At 44.8% G+C, this 22,496-nt stretch overlaps 2 protein-coding genes across 2 annotated transcripts in view; one reads left to right on the forward strand and one right to left on the reverse strand.

The window, feature by feature from the left end:
* Positions 1 to 22,496, forward strand: part of LOC310966441 (C-type isolectin Sp-CL4-like) — a 301,712-nt gene that overhangs the window by 234,418 nt on the left and 44,798 nt on the right. The gene's annotated exons all lie outside the window — the stretch shown is intronic.
* Positions 16,310 to 20,063, reverse strand: LOC310947521 (C-type lectin PAL-like). The gene is made up of 6 exons (XM_083914348.1): positions 20,001 to 20,063; positions 19,709 to 19,823; positions 19,480 to 19,622; positions 18,909 to 19,055; positions 17,248 to 17,362; positions 16,310 to 16,549 (listed from the first exon to the last, which is right to left on the reverse strand). The coding sequence occupies exons 2-6, from the start codon at positions 19,773 to 19,775 to the stop codon at positions 16,482 to 16,484; spliced, it is 540 nt and encodes a 179-aa protein (XP_083770474.1). The 5' UTR covers positions 19,776 to 19,823; positions 20,001 to 20,063; the 3' UTR covers positions 16,310 to 16,481.

A 22,496-nucleotide genomic window follows, 5' to 3' on the forward strand; every position in this document is an offset into this window, starting at 1 on the left:
TTGCATCTGTTTTTGGTCGTTTTCTCATGTTTTTGTGGTGTTTGCATCTGTTATTAGTCATTTTGTCACGTTTCTGTGGTGTTTTGTGTCTGTTTTTAGTCGTTGTGTCATCTTTTTGTGGTGTTTTGCGTCGTTTTGTCATGTTTCTGTGGTGTTTTCATCTGTTTTTAGTCGTTTTGTCACGTTTCTGTGGTGTTTTATGTCTGTTTTTAGTCGTTTTGTCATCTTTTTGTGGTGTTTTGCGTCGTTTTGTCATGTTTCTGTGGTGTTTTGTGTCTGTTTTTAGTCATTTTGTCACGTTTTTGTGGTGTTTGCATCTGTTTTTGGTCGTTTTGTCATTTATACCTTCATAAACAGATCATCTGCCTCCCATCGGTGCTGAAAGCTCCTGTCCTCCATCTTTCTTTGGGTCGTTTTTGGGGAGGGGTGGATTCAGTGTGTCTGCAGAGACTGGTAGCATGGATGCTCATGTGTGTGAACAGAAGAGTAGACGTGGATGAGCTTTAAACTCACGGGCCAGCTCTCAGAGAACATGGATATGATCTTGGTAACCAAATATAATTACATGGCGGGCCAGATTTGGCCCACGGGTCTGAGTTTGACACCCCTGCTCTAGATCCTTTAGAGAGTGTGGTCCCCGTTACAACTGAAAACCAACATTGTGTGTGTGTGTGTGTGTGTGTGTGTGTATCACCTCTGCAGCATAAAAGTCCAAATGCTTCGTGTGGTAGAACGCCTTCACACAGCGGTTGTTACCCATCTGGAACCACCTGGAACCAAAGTTCTTTCTGCAGGGAATGGCCGGATATTTGGTCCTACACATTTCTTTAGGCGTCCCTGTATCACAGGACAAAAAGGGTTGTCAGTTCCCTGTTCCTGTCTATGTGGAACATTATTTTGTGATGTTTTGGTTCTTACAGGCTGCAGACTCCGACACGAACATCATCACCACCAGAAGGATGGCAGTCACCACAACAGGACGCATGGCTCAGGGCTCACTGACTCTCACAGCGCAGAACAACTGGAATATCACCTGATGATGATGAAACAGAGTTAAACTAATGCACATGTAAACACATAATGGCCTAAACAAGTTTTTATCCAGTTTAACAATACAAAGTTGTATCTACTGGACACCTACAATAATTCAGATAAGTTTAAACAATAGCGAACAGTGGCTCAGTGGCAGAGTGGGTCGTCCTCCATTCAAGAGATCGACACTTCGATCCCCAGCTCCCCTGGTCCACATGTCGAAGTGTCCTTCAGCAAGAAACTGAACCCTGAATTGCTCACCGTGCTGCGCATGGGTATGTGAATGTGGTGTGAATGGTCAGATTAGATGTTGATGTAGAAGTACCCTAAAGCCCGGGGCCGGTACGGAAGCACAGTGTGAGTGTTCATCAGAAAATTATGTCAGATTGGGCTAATTTTGTTTTGGACATCATTGATGAAAAACAAGAAACACTATAGTAATGCTGCTTCTTCTCAAAAGTCAATAAACAGTAACAGTTGATTCTGAAAAACACGGCTGTGCCATGGGTTCACCAGTATCCCCTTTACTGGCAAATCTATTCATTGAGGAGGTAGAGGACAAAGCTTTGAACTCCTTCAAAGGAATAACACAAAAGCCTTTGGTTCAGAGATGTGGACGACACGTGAGTTAAGATCAAATCCAAGGAGGTGCAAACTTTTACCGAACATATAAACTCAGTGAACAGAAACATCACGTTCACCAGAGAAGAAGTTAAGGACACAGTTTCCTTTCTTAGACTGTGACGTCCATATGGAGAATGACAGGAGCCTCAACATAGGGGTCAACAGATAACCCACTCACACAGGTGAATATCTACTGTTTGACTCCCATCACCCCTTGGAACACAAGGTAGGAGTTATCAGAACCCTGAACATAGAGCTGATAACGGACCCACCAGCTCACAGGCCCAAGGGGAAGAACGAGCACCTGAGAGGCGCCCTCACAACCTGTGCCCCCCCCCAGCTGGACCTTTGTGAACACGGCAGCTGCCTCCAGAAAGAAAACCAAACCAAAGAAAACAAGAGGAACAACAGAGTCGTCCCGTATGTGGCTGGGGTCTTAGAGAAACTCAGGAGGGTCTTCAACAAACACTGCATCCCTGTGTGTTTCAAACCCAGTAACAGAGTCAGAAGGAGACCAGTTCATCCCAAGGACAGAACACCACACACACCCACAAAAGCAATCTGGTTAATGCTGTTAATGCAACGAGGAACGCAAAGATCTCTACACCGGAGAAACAAAACAACAAGAGCATAAACACACGGCCAAACACAGGAGAGCTAACTCCTCAGGCCTGGACTCTGCTGCCCACTCACATCTCAAGGAGAAAGCCAGGACCAGGACCAGGCCTGGACTCTGCTGCCCACTCACATCTCAAGGAGAAAGCCAGGACCAGGACCAGGCCTGGACTCTGCTGCCCACTCACATCTCAAGGAGAAAGCCAGGACCAGGACCAGGCCTGGACTCTGCTGCCCACTCACATCTCAAGGAGAAAGCCAGGACCAGGACCAGGCCTGGATTTTGCTGCCCACTCACATCTCAAGGAGAAAGCCAGGACCAGGACCAGGCCTGGACTCTGCTGCCCACTCACATCTCAAGGACAAAGCCCACTCCTTTGAGGACAACAATGTCCACATCATGGACAGAGAGGACAGATGGTTTGAAAGAAGAGGAAAAGTAGAGAAACCATGGCTAACCAGACACCACTTCCCAATGCTGCTTGCCTCTCTTAAATATTCAGAGCTGATGCCCTGAATTCATGTTATTTAAATGATCAAACACAGAACAGTTAAAAAATGTACCTTCCAAAACAATAAAAAAGACATGACATCAACACTGAGACTCACCTGTATCTTCTTTGAACGATGGACATCAGGTTAAAACACTAATACAGGTTTTAAAATAAACTAACTGGACGCTGGACTGGGAAGTTAGGCACAAAGCACTCAAACAGTCCGGCAATGGATCAGTGGAAGTGACTGGTAAATATACTGTTGGGCTGATGGGGGAGTGGAGAACAGGGGAGTGACGGCATCTGAAATGACGGCAGTTAAACACAAAGTACAAACAAGCAAACAGAATAAATACATAAGCAAACTGAAATGAAAAAATAGGACAGAACCCCTCAGGGTGACAAATACCCCTGTTTGGTCAAAGCCCTCAGCATTTGACACCAAACCCATCGGTTTTGAACTGTACACCTCAACCTCAAATTTCAATGTAATTTGCGCCAAACATATTCCAATTTGATCACTGAGGACCGTGCTACGACAACAACATCTATTTCTGCATTAAAATGACCAAATTAAGAGCAAATTAAGAGCTGGTGGTGGACCTCCGCAAGTGTAAACACTCCTCCTGCACAGTGACATCTTCCGAGTGCGATGGGTGTTCATCTGAATGATAACATGGACTGAACAGATCACACAAATGCACAGAGAAGACACTTATCTGCTGAGGAGACTCAGAGATTTTTGGAGGGCACCCCTGAGGACCTTTTTTTGAATCTGCGGTGGCAACCGCCATCCTCTAGGGTGTGGTCTACCGAGGCAGCAGCATCCTGACTTCTGACCCTAGACTGTATAATCCCAATAAAATGGACGTAGCATACCTGTCTTGGTCCTTTCTCTCAACTTGATCCTATCGTCCTATCGTCCTATCGTATAATAATCTCTTACAAAATGATGAGGTTGAGAAGTTCAGCCATCCGTGAGGAACCAGTGTGGAGATCTAATCTATCCACCTGGTCCTGGGTCTTCCCCGAGGCCTCCTCCCAGCTAGACGTGCCTGGAACACCTCCCTAGGGAGGCGCCCAGGGTTCATCCTTACCAGATGATCCTGAACCACCTCAACTGGCTCCTTTCAACGCAAGCAGGGGTAGTTCACTGATGCTGTCCTTAATTAAAGATCTGCACATTAACCCCCTCGTCTAACGACGGGCGTTGGCACTTGGAGCACAAAGGGTTTCAGTGACATCATCGGCCTTGAGAGAGGTTAAATACCTGGATCTCCACACCAGTTAGTTGAACCAGTCCCAGCCTGGTCCTGGTCCTGGTCCTGGTCCAGTCCCAGCCTGGTCCTGGTCCTGGTCAGATGTGTACATGAACTGATGAAGCCTCTTGGATGAGAGGTGAAACGTCTTCCTGACAAATAACCAAGTCCAGTTGCTTTGGACTGAAATTGCTTTGAGGATAACGACGACCTGGACACAAGAGAACATTCACAGCCTTTAATCATGGAATAACAGTGTACACATTTATAACATGGGGTTTTACTATTGATGAGTTTTGTTGTCTGTTTTTATTGGTTTCCTTAACATGTACTGTGAATGTAATGACATTATAATTGGGATTGGAGCTCCCCCTGCTGGCCGAATGGGATGATGTGCAGCTAATAATAAAGCACACCAGTGCATGTTTGCAGTAATTGCCAATGCACGCTGAGGAAAAGCCCAGACATTTAATGTATTTAATGCAATAAATCAACTAAATTGGAGTGCTGTCCTGATCTTAATTCATTTATACAGACTTGTGCTTGTAAACAATGCAGAAGCAGGTTTTTCATTGTGAGTTGAGCGCGTTATATCCAATTTTGTCACAAACCTTGGAGCATGACAGAAGTAAGACAAGGAATAATAACAGAACACAATCCATAAATACTAATCCTTTCTGTTTATTGTCTCATTGACATGGTTCTTATATTCCTGGAGCACTGACGCCCTCCTCTGTCCATTCATACATAGATACAGTGGGTACGGAAAGTATTCAGACCCCCTTAAATTTTTTACTCTTTGTTAAATTGCAGCCATGTGCTAAAATCATTTAAGTTCATTTTTTTTCCTTTTAATGTACACACAGCACCCCATATTGACAGAAAAACACAGAATTGTAGACATTTTTACAGATTTATTAAAAAAGAAAAACTGAAATATCACATGGACATAAGTATTCAGACCCTTTGCTGTGACACTTGTATATTTACCTCAGGTACTGTCCATTTCTTCTGATCATCCATGAGATGGTTCTACACCTTCATTGGAGTCCAGCTGTGTTTAATTCTAATGATTGGACTTGATTAAGGAAGCCACACACCTGTCTATATAAGACCTTACAGCTCACAGTGCATGTCAGAGCAGATGAGAATCATGAGGTCGAAGGAACTGCCTGAAGAGCTCAGAGACAGAATTGTGGCAAGGCACAGATCTGGCCATGGATACAAAAAAATTTCTGCTGCACTTAAAGTTCCCAAGAGCACAGTGGCCTCCATAATCCTTAAATGGAAGACGTATGGGATGACAAGAACTCTTCCAAGAGCTGGCCGTCCAACCAAACTGAGCAATCGGGGGAGAAGAGCCTTGGTGAGAGAGGTAAAGAAGAACCCAAAGATCACAGTGGCTGAACTCCAGAGATGCAGTGAGGAGATGGGAGAAAGTTCAAGAAAGTCAACCATCACTGCAGCCCTCCACCAGTCAGGGCTTTATGGCAGAGTGGCCCGACGGAAGCCTCTCCTCAGAGTAAGACACATGAAAGCCCGCATAGAATTTGCCAAAAAACACATGAAGGACTCCCAGACTATGATAAATAAGATTCTCTGGTCTGATGAGACAAAGATAGAACTTTTTGGCCTTAATTCTAAGCGGTATGTGTGGAGAAAACCAGGCACCGCTCATCACCTGCCCAACACCATCCCTACAGTCAAGTGTGGTGGTGGGAGCATCATGCTGTGGGGGTGTTTTGCAGCTGCAGGGACAGGACGACTGGTTGCAATTGAAGGAAAGATGAATGCGGCCAAGTACAGAGATATCCTGGACGAAAACCTTTTCCAGAGTGCTATGGACCTCAGACTGGGCCGACGGTTCACCTTCCAACAAGACAATGACCCTAAGCACACAGCTAAAATGACGAAGGAGTGGCTTCGGAACATCTCTGTGACTGTTCTTGAATGGCCCAGCCAGAGCCCTGACTTGAACCCAATTGAGCATCTCTGGAGAGACCTCAAAATGGCTGTCCACCAACGTTCACCATCCAACCTGACAGAACTGGAGAGGATCTGCAAGGAGGAATGGCAGAGGATCCCCAAATCCAGGTGTGAAAAACTAGTTGCATCATTCCCAAGAAGACTCACGGCTGTATTAGCTCAAAAGGGTGCTTCCACTCAATACTGAGCAAAGGGTCTGAATACTTATGTCCATGTGATATTTCAGTTTTTCTTTTTTAATAAATCTGTAAAAATGTCTACAATTCTGTGTTTTTCTGTCAATATGGGGTGCTGTGTGTACATTAATGAGGAAAAAAATGAACTTAAATGATTTTAGCACATGGCTGCAATTTAACAAAGAGTAAAAAATTTAAGGGGGTCTGAATACTTTCCGTACCCACTGTATTTGTTTAGTTTAGTTTATTTAGTTTGTTTCAGGGACCATGTGCAAGATGCATTGTTTACATAGTGTAAGAAGATGACTTGTACCAGATTCTAGTGAAAACCTAATTTCCATCTGTAGTCCCTGGGCTGGTAAACACACAAACACAAGACACACACAAACACAAGACACACACAAACACAAGACACACACAAACACACAAACACACAGCGTAAAGTAAATGAGTATCATGGAGGTTAGGGCCATGTGCAGAAATACTGAGTACTGATTGATGATTAGTGCTGACGACTGATTTCTTCATATCCATTTTTTTTTACCTCCTGTGAGAAAGCATGGAAACCTGTAACATTTTCTTTGTTTGGCACATATGTCATGGCCATGCCATGGCTCTCAGCAGGAAACCGGTGTATTGCTTACTCCTGGTAGGGACTGAATCCTGACCCCAAGTGAAAGAGTTCAAGGACCTCGGGATCATGTTCACGAGTCAGGGGACGATGGAGCGTGAGTTTGGAGCATTGGAGCAGCGGGGGTGGAGCTGCAGTCGCTCTACCGCACCGTTGTGACCGAAAGAGAGCTGAGGAAGACAAAGCTCTGGATCTACCGCTCAGTCCTGGTTCCTACCCTCACCTGTGGTCATGAAAGCTGGGTCAGGACCCAAAGAACCAGGTCGCGGGTACAAGCGTGTGAAATGTGTTTCCTCAGGAGGGGGGCTGGAGTCTCCCTTAGAGAGAGGGGGAGAAGTTCAGCATCCGTGAGGAACTCGGAGTAGAGCCGCTGCTCCTTTGAGTTGAAAGGAGCCAGTTGAGGTGGTTCAGGATCATCTGGTAAGGATGAACCCTGGGCGCCTCCCTAGGGAGGTGTTCCAGGCACGTCCAGCTGGGAGGAGGCCTCGGGGAAGACCCAGGACCAGGTGGAGAGATTAGATCTCCACACTGGCCTGGGAACGCCTCAGGATCCCCCAGTTAGAGCTGGTTAATGAGGCCCGGGAAAGGGAAGTTTGGGGGTCCCCTGCTAAAGCTGCTGCCACCGAGACCCGACCCTGGATAAGCGGATGAAGATGAGATGAAGATGAGATGAAGATGAGATATGTCATTTATCTCTACTATCTTTGTCAGAAAACAGAATTGCAAAACCAAAGAGTCATTGGTAGCTTCGCAGGTGTAGACACTCAGTGTTTCGGGCGTTTACCTGTTTGACTTGCATATTTACTGCTAACTTTTTACCGTTTAATACAGTATATTAAATTTTCAACTGATGCTTTTGATATTTGCACTAATGTCACCACTGTGGGACTGCTGAAATGCTCCCATCTTACAGCACAAATCAAACTAAGGGCGCCCTCCCACTGTGCCTCCGTCCCGTGCCCCGTGCTTTAGGGTCCCTTGTCCCCCCCTCCAGGCCCGTTTGTACTCACACTACCTGGGCCTCGGAGAATGCTTCTTGCTGCCTATACGTCATCACGCCGTAACACGTCACACGCATTGATGACGTCATGGCGATGCGTGGCTTTGTTTCCAGATCTTTCCGTAGACCTCAGAGTTTTTGTGCGTCTTGTCGACTGTTTTTGAATCTTTTCATCGACCAAATCTGCAGTAAACACTCCACCTCCGCATCACACCAACCTGAACCTTTCACCGCCATTGTTTGTAATGTCCGCGCATGGTCCCTCCTTCTTTTCTCTACGTCCCAACAGGCGCACAGGAAATGACCTCAGAACCGCCGTAGGTTGTGCTCATACACGTGCGCACGCTTGTGCTTGTACATGTGCGGCCCACCTCCCCCAAACGGCGTGGGGCGGTGGCACTCACACTGGTCAAAGGCAATAGACTTAACCCGAATACCAGTGCGGAAGGACAGTATGAGTGCGCCCTAAAATCCAATCGATCTAAACCCATTTGAGTGTACACGGTGAGTGAATGGATGTGTGTTTTTCTATTGATGTCACAACATTAGGACAGATGGATCATTGGATACAACTATCACACTACTGAATACAAACAGAAAAGAAAAACCCTCAACATGTTTTTGGATGCTGAATATTTATTGCAGTAAATCATGAAAGATAGCAGTGGTTACACTTGAAGCAGATTGGTCCATCTGCAGCTTTTCCTGTTTACTCTGAACTAGAGTCTTATTCCACACGCGTAGCGCCTCTTCAGACCACAGTTCGCATCGTTCCAGAGTCCCCACCCTATAAAACACAAGGCAGGTAAGACTTAACATTCAGTTACAGTGTAAGTTTCAGGATTAATGGTAATGATGCCTCTCAGATGTGTGTATGTACCCAGATAGCACACATTGAAGCACTGACATCGGCCTCATTGGAGTTGTAGTTTTAATTGCAGATGAAAATATCCGGCAGAAACAATGTTTTATTCACATTAGGCTTCATAGTGTTTATTTACTTTATGTTGTCCAGTCCAGTGTGTTCTCTCTGCAGTAGTAACCAGTGTATTATGAAGAATGGGGTAATTAATAAGCTAGCTTATTGCATCAAGTCGTACAATTTAAAGATCTAATGTTTATCTACACACTCTCATCACAGTGTAGAAGTCATACTGCTCATTTTCTGTCACCAGTATAGCATGCTAACTAGCATGCTGACTAGCTCGCTGTCCATCTCTGGTCCTGCCATCAGCTCTCATCCCAGTGCGTTAATATTAGACACAGAGGAGCATCCCACAGTGAGAAAAGCATGGAGGAAACTTTTCCTTCAGCACTTTGAGTCCAGCTCCTTTAAAGTTTAGCTCTAAATGTTGCACTTTTAGCGATAGCTATACATGAGATTAGACCTGTCTACCGATGGGGGTTTGTTGGTCCTCATGTTCAAGAGTAGTAATAAATATGCAGACTCTAAAGAACAAGAAGAAATAGATAAATCTGATTCTACTGAGTGGAATTAAGAGTATGGGAAGTTCATGCATGAGTGACATCCCGTCTGACCTTGTCTGAGGTACAGAAGTCTACATTCTTTGAGTTAGCGTTGGTCGTTGTTAACTTACCCCCGTAGTTCATTTCAACGCATCCCTCTTTGTACCCCGAGTTGTCCGGCTGCCCACGAGCCCAGTGGGAGAACACGTATTGTCTGTAATCAGTCCACTGATAGTGATAGGTGAAATATTTCTAAGTAGAAAAATACAAAACAAAGATTAGCGGAGGCTGACTCATTGACTGTCATTCATTAGGGGATTTTTTTTTCAACCAACTATCCAATCATCACCAGATTTACTATTCCCTCAGCTCGTTAAGTCCCAGTTTGTTCCTCTCATAAGTCGGCTGCTTCCTGTCTTTTGAGATACTCCTGGATAATTATAAACCAACCATATTTTTCAACCAGCCTCTCTACTAGGACGAATATGTCCTCAGCCATCATTACTATATACCAGTGGTTGCTGTTGTTCAGTTGAATCAGTTTTGGATCTAGTGTGACCAGTGATACTGGTATTATGTGAAACTTGAAAACCTAAGGGCGCACTCACACTGTCCTTCCGCACCGGGCCAAAACCGGTTTTCGGCTAAAGCCTAGTGCGTTTGAGCAGTGTGAGTGCAACCGCTCCGCGCATAACTGCGGCCAGCTGGCCGTCCACGGCCCGTTTGGGAGAGGTGGGCTTTTGTAAAGCCTGTTTGCACGTGTACGAGCACGAGTGTGCGCACGTGTACGAGCACGAGGCCTACGACGGTTCTGAGGTCATTTCCTGTGCGCCTGTTGGGACGTAGAAAAAAGAAGGAGGGACCATGCGCGGACATTTAACACCAACAAAAATGGCGGCGAAAGGTTCACGTTGGTGTGATGCGGAGGTGGAGTGTTTACTGCAGATTTGGTCGGTGAAAAGATTCAAAAACAGTCGACAAGACGCACAAAAACTCCGAAGTCTACGGAAAGATCTGGAAACAAAGCCACGCATCGCCATGACGTCATCAATGCGTGTGACGTGTTACGGCGTGATGACGTATAGGCAGCAAGAAGCATTCTCCAAGGCCCAGGTAGTGTGAGTACAAACGGGCCTGGAGGGGGGGACAAGGACCCTAAAGCCCGGGGTGCGGTGCAGAAGGACAGTGTGAGTGCGCCCTAAGACATCTATTGGTACCGAACTTGTCCTGTTAACTTATCAGAAAGGGGGCTAGGTAACGCTCAAAATGTAGGCTACATTTCGGAGATGGAAAATCTGGCATGGCCATTTTCACAGGGGTCCCTTGACCTCTCACCTCGAGATATCTGAATGTAAACTTGTGTTTGAGTCATCGTTTTTTAAGTCTTCTTCAATTTATGATTATATCAATACAGAAATACTTCTATGTGTCGCCTCACAGCAAGAAGGTTACAGGTTCGCATCCCGGCCTGGGGCCCTTCTCTGTGGAGTTTGCATGTCCTCCCCGTGTCTGCGTGGGTTTTCTCCGGGTTCTCCGGTTTCCTCCCACAGTCCAAAGACGTGCACGTATTAGGTTAATTGAAGACTCTAAAATTGCCCTTAGGTGGGAATGGTTGTCTGTCTCTGTTCGTCTCTATGTGTCCTGTGATAGACTGGCGTCCTGTCCAGGGTGGACCCCGCCTCATGCCCGATGTCAGCTGGGATCAGCTCCAGCACCCCGCGACCCCGACCCCGGGATAAGCGGTTGAAGATGAATGTTATTTCTGGTTTGGATGAGTAAACAGGACCGCAAAAAAGATAGGAAACTTTTCTCATTGTGCAGAAAAGTGTCTAGAGTATTTGGGTAATTTGGAAATAACTTCAAATCTGCAGTTACTGTTGTTCAAACAACTAAATATTTGTTTGTTGTGTGTTTCTTGCAGATAAATACATGGTTACCTCTGTGTTTGAAAGCTAAATACTTTAACTTCAAACATTTAGTGCTTACAAAGCTCTGGGTTAGTCCGATCCAGTAGTGATGTTTGATTGGTTCTGATCTGTACATGGTACATTCCACTTCACACAGCTCCTCGATGCTGTGGATGGACACCAAATGACCCGTAGTTCCCCTGTTTTTGTACTGGGTACAGGCTTTCTGAAATCAACAGAAATAAACACCATTAATATTTACTGAGACGTCACCATCGGTCATTCCAGTTGCCCTATCGGATCTTCTTGCTCGACCCTTAAATTGATCCGATCTGCCATCATGAAGGACGTTCACATCACAAAAAAATCAAATGAAGACTGGAAAATATAAAAAGGTTGAAGATGAGAGATGATAGACCCTTGTAACTATTTATCCAAGTTACTGAATTCCTTCCTAGCAACTACACCAAGTGCACTGATCAATAAGAGGGGAGCTACCGATAACGGGCGTGGCCGGAGTGGACGCTTGGTTCGGGGCTGTTCAGCCAGGCGCCATACCGGAGCAGGCAGGGTAAACGTCCGTGTGAAGGTAGTGAGAAGCTAGGCGTGTCTCCTCGCCACCCGCTTAATTAGTCTGTCAGTTGTCCTTTAACTGTTAAACCCCGGTAAAGCCACTGACGACTCTAACCCTTTGAACGGAGAGCGGGACCGTGACCACCTGTACAGGGGTAAAGAGGGGAGATCTAACAGATGAGACATGCATTTATATCTTAATGATTAACTGCTGCTAATACACACTTGTAGTGATGCTTTTGCAACAATGATTACCTGACACTTTTATCCAAAGGGACTAATAATAAGTTGTCTACGCGACAGTAGAGTCCGTTCTCCTCTATGGCAGTGAACGCTGGACCCTTAAACCAACCTTAGAGAAGTCCCTGGACGGGTGCTACACCAGGATGTTGCGTGCAGTGCTTAACATCAGCAAGAATGCACATGTAACCCTTTGAATGGAGAGCGGGACCGTGACCACCTGTACAGGGGTAAAGAGGCGAGATCTAACAGATGAGACATGCATTAATATCTTAATGATTAACTGCTGCTAATACACATTTGTAGTGATGCTTTTGCAACAATGATTAACTGACACTTTTATCCAAAGGGACTAACAATAAGTGCTACAACAGAAAAGTGCTAAAATCAGGCGAGTACACAAACACGATCAAATCAGCCAGAACTGCTAAAGTGCATGCAGGAAGTGACCATTGATTGGTTGAAGAGTATTTTCTTTGGTTATTTTAGAAACACCGACAAAGCACATATCATAACTTGAACCCTTTATGTGTGTTTGTTTTCATCACCTCTGCAGCATAAAAGTCCAAATGATTATCAGAGAACAGCTTCACACAGCGGTCGGTACCCAGCTGGAACCAGCCTCCATCAAACCTCGTTTTACATGGATAGGCTGGAAAATCCTCCCTACACATTCTTTCAGGAGACCCTGTATCACAGAGAAAGAAGTAAATGTCAGTATTATCTTCCTGTTGTCTGTGTAGAACATTATTTAGTGATGTTTTGGTTCTTACAGGCTGCAGACTCCGACAGGAACATCAGAGCCACCAGAAGGATGGCGGTAACCACAACAGGACGCATGGCTGGGATATCACCTGATGACAGAGGTACCACAACATTAAATCACCCAGAACTTATCCTATGGTCATGAAAGCTGGGTCATGACCGAAAGAACGAGGTCGTGAGTACAAGCGTCTGAAATGTGTTTCCTCAGGAGGGGGTCTGGAGTCTCCCTTAGTGAGAGGGGGAGAAGTTCAGCATCCTTGAGGAACTCGGAATAGAGCCGCTGCTCCTTTGCGTTGAAAGGAGCCAGTTGAGGTGGTTCAGGATCATCTGGTAAGGATGAACCCTGGGCGCCTCCCTAGGGAGGTGTTCCAGGCACGTCCAGCTGGGAGGAGGCCTCGGGGAAGACCCAGGACCAGGTGGAGAGATTAGATCTCCGCACTGGCCTGGGAACGCCTCAGGATCCCCCAGTTAGAGCTGGTTAATGTGGCCCGGGAAAGGGAAGTTTGGGGTCCCCTTGCTAAAGCTGCTGCCCTGAGACCTGATCCAGGATCAGAGGCTGAAGATGTGATGAGAACTTATCTTGGATCACATAAGATCTTTGATTCTTTCATATATAATGGCCTTGACAACGTTTGACCAATTTTTAAACGGTCCAAAAATAGAGGTATTTCAGACTTGTATCTACTGGACACCTGCAATAATTCAGATATTTTTAAACAATAGAGATACATCTCTTACCCTCTTTAAGACATTCCTATGTTTTGTTATATTTTGGAGTCCCTGGATTGCCTTCCTATGGATCCTCTGATCCTCAGTTGTTTCAAAGTACATGTGTTTTTATAGTTTTCATATCCGATGAGGTTCTGAAATATCTTTTTACTGACATTTAAAACATCTAAAGTTCCTTTTCTCTTCTGCTGAAACCCATACAGACAAAGAGGACTCTACTCAGGTGTGTGGTTCTGGTTCCTCTCTCCTCCACCACCTGGATGTCAGTCGGATCTTCCCCTCAGTTAAATATTGTCAGTGAATTCATGTGATATTAATGATCAAATACAGAACAGTTCAAACAATAACAAGACAGGACATCAGCGCTGAGACTCACCTGTACCTTCTCTGAATGAGGAAGAGGCTCGGCGAAACGACGAATGACTTGACTGGAAAATGGAAAGTTAAGCACAAAGCACTCAAACAATCTGAGAAAGGACCGGTGGAAGTGACGGGTAAATATACTGTTGGGCTGATGGGGGTGTGGAGAACAGGGGAGTGGAGAACCGGGTGGTGACGGGATGTGAAATGACAGCAGTTAAACACAAAGTACAAAAAATCAAACAGAATAGATACATAAGCAAACTGAAATGAAAAAATAGGACAGAACCCCTCAGGGTGACAAATACCCTTGTTTGGTCACAGCCCTCAGGTTTGTACTGTACACCTGAACCTTAAATTTAAAGTAATTTGCAGAAGTCAAACATTTTCCACTTTGGAATATATTTTAATGACCTCCTACATCTCTTACCATCACGAAGGACGTTCCCATCACCTCACCCTTAAAAAAAATCAAATGAAGACTGGAAAATATAAAAAGGTTGAAGATGAGAGATGATAGACCCGTGTAACTATTTATCCAAGTTACTAAATTCCATCCTAGCAACTATAACAAGTGTACTGATCAATAAGAGGGGAGCTTCCGATAACGGGCGTGGCCGGAGTGGACGCTTGGTTCGGGGCTGTTCAACCAGGCGCCATACCGGAGAAGGCAGGGTAAACGTCCGTGTGAAGGTAGTGAGAAGCTAGGCGTGTCTCCTCGCCACCCGCTTAATTAGTCAGTTGTCCTTTAACTGCTAAACCCCGGTAAAGCCACTGACGACTCTAACCCTTTGAACGGAGAGCGGGACCGTGACCACCTGTACAGGGGTAAAGAGGGGAGATCTAACAGATGAGACATGCATTTATATCTTAATGATTCGTTTTTGCTAATACACATTTGTAGTGATGCTTTTGCAACAATGATTACCTGACACTTTTATCCAAAGGGACTAACAATAAGTTGTCTACGCGACAGTAGAGTCCGTTCTCCTCTATGGCAGTGAATGCTGGACCCTTAAACCAACCCTAGAGAAGTCCCTGGACGGGTGCTACACCAGGATGTTGCGTGCAGTGCTTAACATCAGCAAGAACGCACATGTAACCAACATGATCCTGTATGAGGGAACAGCAAGGGTGAGTGAACAGATCGCTGTAAGGTGAATGAGACTCGCAGGGCACTGCCAAAGACACCCAGAACTGTCAGCCAGCAAGTTGGTGCTGTGGGAACCGACACGCGGGCGCTGGTCAAGAGGACGTCCCACACTAACATACGTGGACGTACTCAAGAGGGATGCAGGAGCCCAGAGTACCAGCAGACTGGAAAGATGTACGGAGAGTCGGGATCACTGGAGACAACGATGGGCGGCTTGTCTGAGGACGACCTAGAGAGAGACCAACTCTTAAGCTTTTGACTGGTCCAACATTCTTTTTGTTAACAATTAAGTAAAATTCTAAGACAATAATCAGGACCTTCTTGGCCTCTACCCTTTCTCCGGCCTATTGAGCAATGATTGATTGATGCCATGACATTAGGACGGATGGATCAGTCGATACAACTATCACACTGCTGAATGCAAAGACATCCAATACTGGATTTTTCATACATTGTTTCGGTTCCCAAGAAAAACAGCCCCAGCGAGCCGAGTGACTTCCGACCGGTGGCACTCACTTCACACCTGATAAAGACGTTGAAGCGGCTCTTCCTCAGCCTCCTCAGACCCCAGGTACAACACGCCCAGGACCGCCTGCAGTTTGCGTACCAGCCAGATGTTGGTGTGGAGGACGCCATCCTCTACAAGCTGCACCGCGTCCACTCCCATCTGGATAAGGGAGGCGGCACAGCGAGGACTCCTTCTTGGCCTTCTCCAGTGCCTTTAATACCACCCAGCCCCCTTATACTTCAGGACAGACTGAACAGGATGGGAGTGGACCCCTATCTGGTGGACTGGGTCAGAGACTACCTCACTGACAGGTCACAGTACGTCAGGCTGAAGGACACCTTGTCTGACACTGTGGTCAGCAGCACTGGAGCCCCTCAGGGCAGCTTGGGTCTGCTATCTGTAAGTCCAGTTTCAAGGTGTGGCTTAAAAGGATGAGATGCATTAATTTTTGCGCTCAAACTTGGAGAAACTTCAAATCCCTTCCTTTGTCCTCAAAGAGGAGCTCAGCTGTCACAGCTTTTAACTTACTCTGTTACTGGAGAGATATTTCGTAAAACCAAATGTAAGTAAAGACTTTGTTGCCTTTCTCACACATTCAGGAGCAAATCAGGCCTTTCAAGACCAAATGCATGACTTGACCAGTTAAATAGGAGACATAAGACATATTTCTATAAATAAACATGGATGAAGGATACAAATAAATTCTGGACTCTCGCCACAGGAGGCCGCTATAGGAAACTTTGAACATGGTTCAATCAAGACTTAAAGAAGGTTCTGGAAACTCTGCTGTTTTTTTAGATGCTTTTATTGATGCTGGATTAAGGAGATTCAGGATTAAACAGAACAATTCAACCACTGTGTAGCGTCATGTAATGCCACCCCATCTCAGTAAATGTAGAAGCCTCCTGTGGTTACAGGTGCAGCAGACTGGTCCATCTGCAGCTCTCCATGTTCACTCTGGACTAGACTCTAATTGCACACACGTAGGGCAAATGATCTCCACAGTACCGATCGTTCCAGAGTCCCCACGCTGGAAATCACAAAAGAGGAAAGACATGAGATTCAGTCACAGTGAATATTTTAGGATTAATGGTTCTGATGTCTCTCAGGAGTGTTTGTAAACTTTAAACACTGTTAACTTGCTATGAATCATAAGTCTGTGCTGACTGCTTTGTTCTATAATAATGTAAACTGTAAAAATGTAGATTGTGGTCTTTACCTACTCTGTAAAGTGTCCTGAGATAACTTTTGTTATGATTCGGCACTATAAATAAAATATAATTGAATTGAATTGAATTGAATTTGCAGGCCTGTTAAATAATTATCCAACTGTTTGGCCTAAACCTAACAACGCGGTTCTGTTGTCTAAACCTAACCAAGTAGTTTTGTTATGTAACCCTATTCATGCAGTTTGGATGTCTAAAAATAACTAATTAGTTTGTGTATCTAAACCTAACCATCAAGTATTGAGATACCTTAATATAACCATGTAGTTTTGTTGCCTAACTTAACCGTGTCATGTGTTTGCCTGAATCTAATCATGTAGTTTAATTGCCGAAACCTTGTCATATCGTGTTGTTGCCTAAAGAAAACTCCCTTGTCCTGTTTTGATAAACATTCTTTGGGATTATAAACATTTTAATACTGATTTATCCTGTCTGAGGTACAAAAATCCTCATTAATTTATATAAAATAATTTCCTCCCCTCATGCTTTTTTATCTACTTACACCAGTAGTTCATCTCAACGCATAACTCCCTACGCATATAGTTGTCCGGCTGGCCATGAGCCCATCTGGAGAAATCATATCCAGTTCCATCCGTCCAAACAAAGCTTCCAATTCGCTAAAAATGAAAAATGAAACAGAGGTTATCCCTGGAAAATGACTTTGTTGTCTTTCATAATGAATGTTTTTTCAGCTAACCATCCAATTATCATCATATCTGCACAAGCTTCATCACCAGAGAGGTGTTGTCGTCTCCTGATGGAGGAGATGTCTGTGCACTCACATCTCACATTCAAATGTATCCAACAGCTTCAGTTGGAGCATCACTGATCCGTAAACCATCAGTTGTCTGATATGTGAAACATTATTGGACCGGGGGGACGACTTGGACACGAAAGTGTCAAAGAAAGGTGAAACCTGGAGCTCAGAGCGTCGTGTCAGCACAGAGAGGAAACACACAGTTACCAGCTAACCAACAACAGATGCTAACTACACTTTTAGCATCCTGATACGTTTTCTAGTTCATCATTTTAGTGACAGAAGACTCCACACCTGAGTCTGGGTCGGACTGACACACAAACTACAACTTAGTTGCTTATAAATACGGAAGAACATTCGTACGTTGTTCACATATTGACACTTGCATTTTAGTCTCCATTCTTTTGTATAGTTTTATATTTATTGTATTCTATATTTATGCATTTTATTCATTTTTGTTTATGTTTTGTTGTTGTTTTTCTTGTTGAGTTCCTTCTCTTAATGCCTTTTATGTATTTGTGAATGTGAAGCATTTGCACATAACTTCCACCTTTTACTTAAAGGTTGAATATGTAGTATTTTTATTAAAAGCTATATTTTAAAGAAATTAATACACCCACGGGGCGTTTTGAGGGGTACAGGATGGAAGAATTGCTTTTCCATCAAAAAATATATTTAGTCTGAATTAATCTTTAAAATTCGACAATGACTTCCTGTCTTATTATGTTTCCATGGCAGCAGCCAATAGCGTTGGCCGTTACTGGTTGCCAGGGTTGTCTGTTGTTGGGTGCAGCTACTGTAGGCTGGCAGTGGGTGAAATGGAGTTAGCCAATCCTGCAGCTGCTTGGGAGCCTCAGTGAAGGGAGCGTTCTTTGTCCCAGCAGCTGAGTGAGCGGAGACGGGCAACAACCAGAGTCACTATAGGCCGAGCATTCACTCCATGGACTGAGAGAAAGGAGAGGAACGCCATTCAAATGCACGCCCACATGGCTACGCTGCTCCTTGATGCTAACATCACTTTCATCTGCACTTAGATGGAACGGCTAATGCTAACGGCTAACACTAACTGTCAGTCAAACTCTTCTGCAATACTTCTTTTTATGATGCGATTTTCCAGGGGGGGACGGGTTCAAACAGGCTCAAACAGACTCTAGACTCCTCTAGGCTACTGGGCCGGGTCTGACCAACCTGGAATTATTTGTTGTTGTTGTGACAATCTTGAAACACTAGATGGCGGTGTTCTGCTGATTTTCCATATTCAACCTTTAATACTGCTCCATTGGTTCATGTTCAAGAATGGCGACATTCTACATCCACCTTTTACAAAAGCTCCAGAAGATTAAACACCTGCATGCTTGGATCTCTGCTTTCATGGTCAATACAACAGATGCACATTCACTGCTTACCCTTTTCAGGTAGAGTCCAACCCAGTAATGAGCCTTTCCCTTATTGGCTCTGTACATGGTGCATTCCACTTGATTCAGTTCAAGCATGCTGTGCATCGACACCAGATGACCTTTATTGTTGCCACTCATGTAGGTGTTACAGCGTCTCTGAAATAAACAGAAATAAGGAGAATTGAAGCTCAAAGTACCGAGTGCTCTATAATCTGTTGTGTTTAAGCCATTATCAGTGGCAAAAGGTGTGCTTTGGGCGCAAGTTTGGATAATATGGTGATTAACTTTGGTGTAATGATGGGATACTTGTATTTATAAAATACTAAGTGTTTATCTTACTTCTAGAGGAGCAGCACAGCCAAACATGACAAATGTGCTGTTGCTCTGGAAACTTAAGCTCCACCTTGTGTCCGTCCTTGTATGAGAGTGAAGTATGTAAATGAGAGTTCTCAAATGCTGATATAGTAATATAAAAATATTTCCTAACAGGTTTTGCTGTACTTTAAGGACGCAAGTGAGTGTCTGAACATGATGAGGTCAATTCTATTCTGTGTGTAGTTTGTGTGTTTGTTTTTATCACCTCTGCGTCTACATATCCCAAATGCTGGTTATCGTAGAACGCCTTCACACAGCGGTCGTTCCCCATCTGGAACCAGCCCGCACCGAGGTTGCGTTTACATGGAATGGGCAGTAATCTGTCCCTACACATTTCAACCAGACTCTCTGTATCACAGACACAAAGAAGAGATGTCAGTTTCATGTTCCTGTTTTCAGTGCAGAACAGTATTTTGTGATGTTTTGGTTCTTACCGGCTGCAGAGTCTGACGTGAACATCATCACCACCAGAAGGATGGCAGTCACCACAACAGGACGCATGGCTCAGGGCTCACTGACTCTCACAGCAGAGAACAACTGGATTATCACCTGATGACACAGAGGAACAATTATATACATGTACCAAAATTATCCCAAACTTTTCCTGGGTCAATGTTTCCCGCAGTTAAACATTGAGTTAATTCATGTGATTTTAATTATCAAAAACAGAACAGTTCAAAAATGGATTTTCAAAAACAATAAAAAGGCATCAACACTGAGACTCACCTTTATCTTCTCTTAATGAGGGAGAGGCTTGGTAGAAGCAACAATTCTGGTTTGAAATAAATTGACTGTGCTTCGCACAAAGCACTAGTAATGGACTGGTGGAAGTGAGGGGTAAATATACTGGTGAGCTGATGGGGGAGGTGGGCAGATGGGTGGGCAGATGGGTGGGGCAGTGTCCAAAATGGCAGCAGTTAAACATAAAGTTGAGTGAGCAAACAGAAGAAATGTATAATCAAACACTAAACCAATACTTTGACAGAACCCCTAAGGGTGACAAATACAGCTGTTTGGTCAAAGCCCTCAAAAAAAAAAAGGTTTGCTAAGTTTATCTTTTACATGCGATCATATATGGTGCAATGGCATGTTGGCTCTGCTCAGTGCTGTCAATGGGCTGAACAATGGCATTGACCTGATTCTTTGTCCAGTCTTAAGGTCTAACACTACATCTTAATGCCTTAGGGCGCACTCACACTGTCCTTATGCACCGGGCCAAAACAGGATTCACGGGTAAAGCCTAGCTCATTTGACCAGTGTGAGTGCAACCGTTTCGCGCCTAGCTGCGGCCAACTGGTCAGCCACAGTCCGTTTGGGAGAGGTGGGCTTTTGTATGAGCACGTTTGCTACGATCACAAGCGTGCGCACGTGTACGAGCACGAGGCCTACGGCGGTTCTGAGGTAATTTCCTGTGCGCCTGTTGGGACATAGAAAAGAGAAGGAGGGACCATGCGCGGACATTTAAAACAATGGCGGCGAAAGGTTCACGTTGGTGTGATGCGGAGGTGGAGTGTTTACTGCAGATTTGGTCGATGAAAAGATTCAAAAACAGTCGACAAGACGCACAAAAACTCTGAGGTCTACGGAAAGATTTGTAAACAAAGCCACGCATCGCCATGACGTCATCAATGCGTGTGACGTGTTACGGCGTGATGATGTATAGGCAGCAAGAAGCATTCTCCGAGGCCCAGGTAGTGTGAGTACAAACGGGCCTGGAGGGGGGGACAAGGACCCTAAAGCACGGGGCACGGGACGGAGACACAGTGGGAGGGCGCCCTTTATAGCTATAGAGAAAGATATTTTTGGGTTAAATATTAAGCATAATTCTTAATTAACAGTGTATTATATTTCATTAGACTTTTTATATCTGCCTATGTCCCTTTTTAAGGGTGGTGCCCCAAGAAACCCTGATATCAACAAGAGCCTTCTTTGATAATTATTTGTGATAGCTAATATTAATTGATTAACCATAGGTTTATTAAAGCTACTCAAATAATATAATAATCTGATCGTGAGTAATAATACCGACAGCACCCATTCATATGCCGACGGCAGAAGCTGCCATGCAATGGGCCAGCTCATCAGGATCTACTTTACGTGTTCAAATGCACGTTCACACACCATGTGCTAAGCCTTCAGGAGGACTTCAACATGCAGATGAGAGGGGCCGGGGTCAATATTATTCATTTCTCCTTCTAAGGATGATTCAGACCTGCTGAATACACACACAAGTTCAAAGTGTTTGTCTTGTCTGTTTAAGTTGAAAAGACTTCAGGGTAGGGAGGATACCTGCAGGGAACTCACTTCATGATGAGCGCTAACAGACAGATCAACCGTCTGTTCTTATAAGTCATAGAAAACAAGGTTCTGCTGTGTTTCATTAGGGGACGACAGGCCAAGCAAAGTATTCCAGACATCCCTCTCCATAGAAACATTGTCCAGCTCTTCCTGGGGAACCCTGAGGTGAGACAAGGGATAAAAACTATCCTGCATGTTCTGGGTCTATCCAAGGACTTCTTTCCAGCTGTAAATGCCCAAAAAAACTCTATCATTCCCCTTAACAAAAGCCCACCTTTCCCAAACCAGCCGTGGTACGATTGCACTCACACTGGTCATAGGAACTAAACTTTAGCCGTAAAACATCCTGGGGCACGGTCCAGAGGCACAGTGTGAGTGCGCCAAAAGTCGAAACCTACTTCCCACCAACAACTGTCACTCCAACGGCAGTCATTGGCACGTGGAGCACAAAGGGTTCCAGTGACATCATCGGCCTTGAGAGAGGTTAAATACCTGGATCTCCACACCAGTTAGTTGGACCAGTCCCAGCCTGGACCCTGGTCCTGGTCCAGTCCCAGCCTGGTCCTGGTCCTGGTCCTGATCCTGATCCTGGTCCTGGTCCTTGTCCTGGTCCAGTCCCAGCCTGGTCAGATGTGTACATGAACGGATGAAGCCTCTTGGATGAGAGGTGAAACGTCTTCCTTGACAAATAACCAAGTCCAGTTGCTTTTGACTGAAATTGCTTTGGGAATAACGACGACCTGGACACATGAGAACACTCACAGGCTTAGGAAGCCATCCTTCTTTTTCCAGTAATTAATAGTTAGTGTTAAACAACCGTATGTATTTGTTTTTTCTCTGATTGAAAGAGAAAAAACATTGCATAGATAATCAATTGAATGCAGTTTGTAAACAGTTCCCTCCCTCCCTGTAAACCAGGAACAC

Source organism: Echiichthys vipera (genome assembly GCF_963691815.1).
Source record: "Echiichthys vipera genome assembly, chromosome: 1".
Classification (NCBI taxonomy): domain Eukaryota; kingdom Metazoa; phylum Chordata; class Actinopteri; order Perciformes; family Trachinidae; genus Echiichthys; species Echiichthys vipera.